At 48.8% G+C, this 2842-nt stretch overlaps 1 protein-coding gene across 1 annotated transcript in view; it reads right to left on the bottom strand.

The window, feature by feature from the left end:
• LOC139907734 (regulating synaptic membrane exocytosis protein 2-like) overlaps positions 1-36 on the bottom strand; it is a 49276-nt gene extending 49240 nt beyond the window's left edge. Inside the window, 1 exon segment of the mRNA XM_078290218.1 lies at positions 1-36. This exon segment is cut by the window's left edge and continues 146 nt beyond it. Within this exon segment, the coding sequence (XP_078146344.1) occupies positions 1-33 (33 nt within the window). The 5' untranslated portion in view covers positions 34-36.
• Positions 37-2842: the final 2806 nt, after the last annotated feature.

The following is a 2842-nucleotide window of genomic DNA, read 5'->3' as shown; positions in this document are numbered from 1 at the left end:
CTGCTTCTTCCTGCAAACGTTACACACCCACATCACCTGAAGAAGAAGAAGAGGAAGAGAGTTACAACTAAACCCACTCCTGCTGTTTGAAAGCAAACAGCAGGACAGCTGGCTCCACCTAGTGGTCAAACAGCAGCAACACAACAACAAACCAGCTGCTGCCAGGAGACACATCAACACACTGAACCACATGAAGGATTTCTCTTTAACATTCAACAGATCACCATGTTCACAACAGCTCCAGAGCAACAGAAACAGCTCAGACCACATGGTCCTGTCAGTCGGGGGTTTGATTCCCACAGGTTGTTAATGTGAAATGAAACACAGAAACACAAAATCAGTCAGAATCATTTAAACACTTCATGAGCAAGACCAACAACAGATGAAATCTACAGGAAAGTCTGAGAGAGAAGAAGAGCGATCAAATAAATACAGGAAGACACTGAACTGATCTGCTCAACTTAATTAACTTAACATTAAACATGCAGCGACACCCCCCCCCCCCCCCACCATTGAAACCAATAGGAAGCTGGTACCTTGTTGGAGCGCAGCGACCCCCCCCCCCCCCCCCCCACCATTGAAACCAATAGGAAGCTGGTACCTTGTTGGAGCGCAGCGACCCCCCCCCCCCCCCACCATTGAAACCAATAAAAACGGGGTAGTTTTCCGAGTGAGTCGCCTGTCCAGTGATCGCGAAGGTCGGCGATCACGGACCAATAGCAGGTGGCGCTGCGGCGCTGTGGGAAACCCCCGGCTTTGCTCAGGCTGCTCCGGCCTTTTGGCTTCAAAACGGCCCTTCAGAAACCTGTGGGTGATGTCACACTCACTACATCCATCATTTTTTACGGTCTATGGTTGGAGTGCAGCAACACCCCCCCCCCCCCCCCCCTTTGAAACCAATAGGAAGCTGGTACCTTGTTGGAGCGCAGCGACACCCCCCCCCCCATTGAAACCAATTGGAAGCTGGTACCTTGTTGGAGCGCAGCGACACCCCCCCCCCCCCCCATTGAAACCAATTGGAAGCTGGTACCTTGTTGGAGCGCAGCGACACCCCCCCCCCCCCCCCATTGAAACCAATAGGAAGCGGGTACCTTGTTGGAGCGCAGCGACACCCCCCCCCCCCCATTGAAACCAATAGGAAGCTGGTACCTTGTTGGAGCGCAGCGACACCCCCCCCCCCCCCCATTGAAACCAATAGGAAGCTGGTACCTTGTTGGAGCGCAGCGACACCCCCCCCCCCCCATTGAAACCAATAGGAAGCTGGCACCTTGTTGGAGCGCAGCGACACCCCCCCCCCCCCATTGAAACCAATAGGAAGCGGGTACCTTGTTGGAGCGCAGCGACACCCGCCCCCCCCCCCATTGAAACCAATAGGAAGCGGGTACCTTGTTGGAGCGCAGCGACACCCGCCCCCCACAGCGAGCGCAGAACGTGGTTTGGCAGTAGGAACAGGTGTGGCCGCAGCCGTCGGCGAACTTGGTTTTGTGGCAGATGCCGCAGGTCGGACAGTCGCCCTTGGCAACCTGGCCGGCCTGCGCCTCCTCCCCGATCTTCTTCACCTGGTCCTTGTACATCTCAAACTGCTGATGTAACTTCCTGTTGGGGGACAGGAAGGAAGGAGAGGTCAGAGGTCAGAGGTCAGAGTCTTAGAAAGGTTTGATTTCCTCCGCTCAGCTGCTCTCTCCTCCTCTTCCTCCTCTTCCTCCTCTAACATACTGCAGGTTCCTCAGTCTGGGAACAGAAGTTAAACAGACTTTCAGTTCTGAACACATCAGAGCCAGAGCATCTGTTCCTTCAGTGGATCTGCAGCTGAAAGGTCACAATGAAATGAAAAATGACTTTTCACCTTGTTAGCTAATTTTCATTTAATTGTCATAATTTACACTGATTTAATGATAAATACCAACAAATTAACCAAATGTTTGTACCAGTAGGCATCAATAAAAATCCCAACCATGCATCCATTAACCCCCCCCCCCCCCCCCCATGTCCCGCCCAAACATCCTGTTTCAACAGGAAATACAGCCAATTAAGATTTGCCAATGACGTTTCATTGTGACTTTAAGTTGGATCAAGGTGTTTCGGACGATAAGAGAGTCAGCCTGTAAATGTGTAAAAACTTGGTCAACAGAGGGCGCTGATGAGTAGATGACGGTGTCATCAGCATAATAGTGGAAAGTGCTGCTATGAACTAATGAGCCCAAATCATTTATGTATAATATGAATGACAGAGGACCTAATATTGAACCCTGTGGAACTCCTGAGGAACTTCAGGGAAATCTAGAATTGCTTGAGATCTGAAAACAATTTCGTGCATTTACATCAAAACCAACTGATTTAAAGAAAGAACAGAGTGATCCGCAGTATCAAATGGCTTCATACACTGGTTTCACTGGTTTCAATGGTTTCAATGGTTTCACTGGTTTCAATGGTTTCTGAGCTGCTTGAAACTGCATACAAATGCAGAATACCTTGATACCTTAATTTTAAACAGCTGCAAATGTATCTATCTCCTCCCAACACACACACACACACACACACACACACACACACACACACACACACACACACACAGCTCAGTGATAGCGCCCCCTGCTTGCTAAAACTCCTATCTTAATATTCTTAATACAATCATCATCATTATCATAATTAATAACTTACTACGGTATTAACTAATAGTCTTAAAGTAATCATCTCAGTGATCACACACACACACACACACACACACACACACACACACACACTCGGTCTACCTGATCATTAGTGATGTATTGCTGTGACTGTTGCCGTCGTCATGTGTGCAAACTTTTTTAATGAAACATGTTTTCTAAATATAATTTGA

Source organism: Centroberyx gerrardi, chromosome 19, assembly GCF_048128805.1.
Source record: "Centroberyx gerrardi isolate f3 chromosome 19, fCenGer3.hap1.cur.20231027, whole genome shotgun sequence".
In the NCBI taxonomy this organism is placed as follows: domain Eukaryota; kingdom Metazoa; phylum Chordata; class Actinopteri; order Beryciformes; family Berycidae; genus Centroberyx; species Centroberyx gerrardi.
The sequence above is the reverse complement of the archived record's forward strand: the minus strand, read 5'-3'. Positions and strand labels throughout refer to the sequence as shown.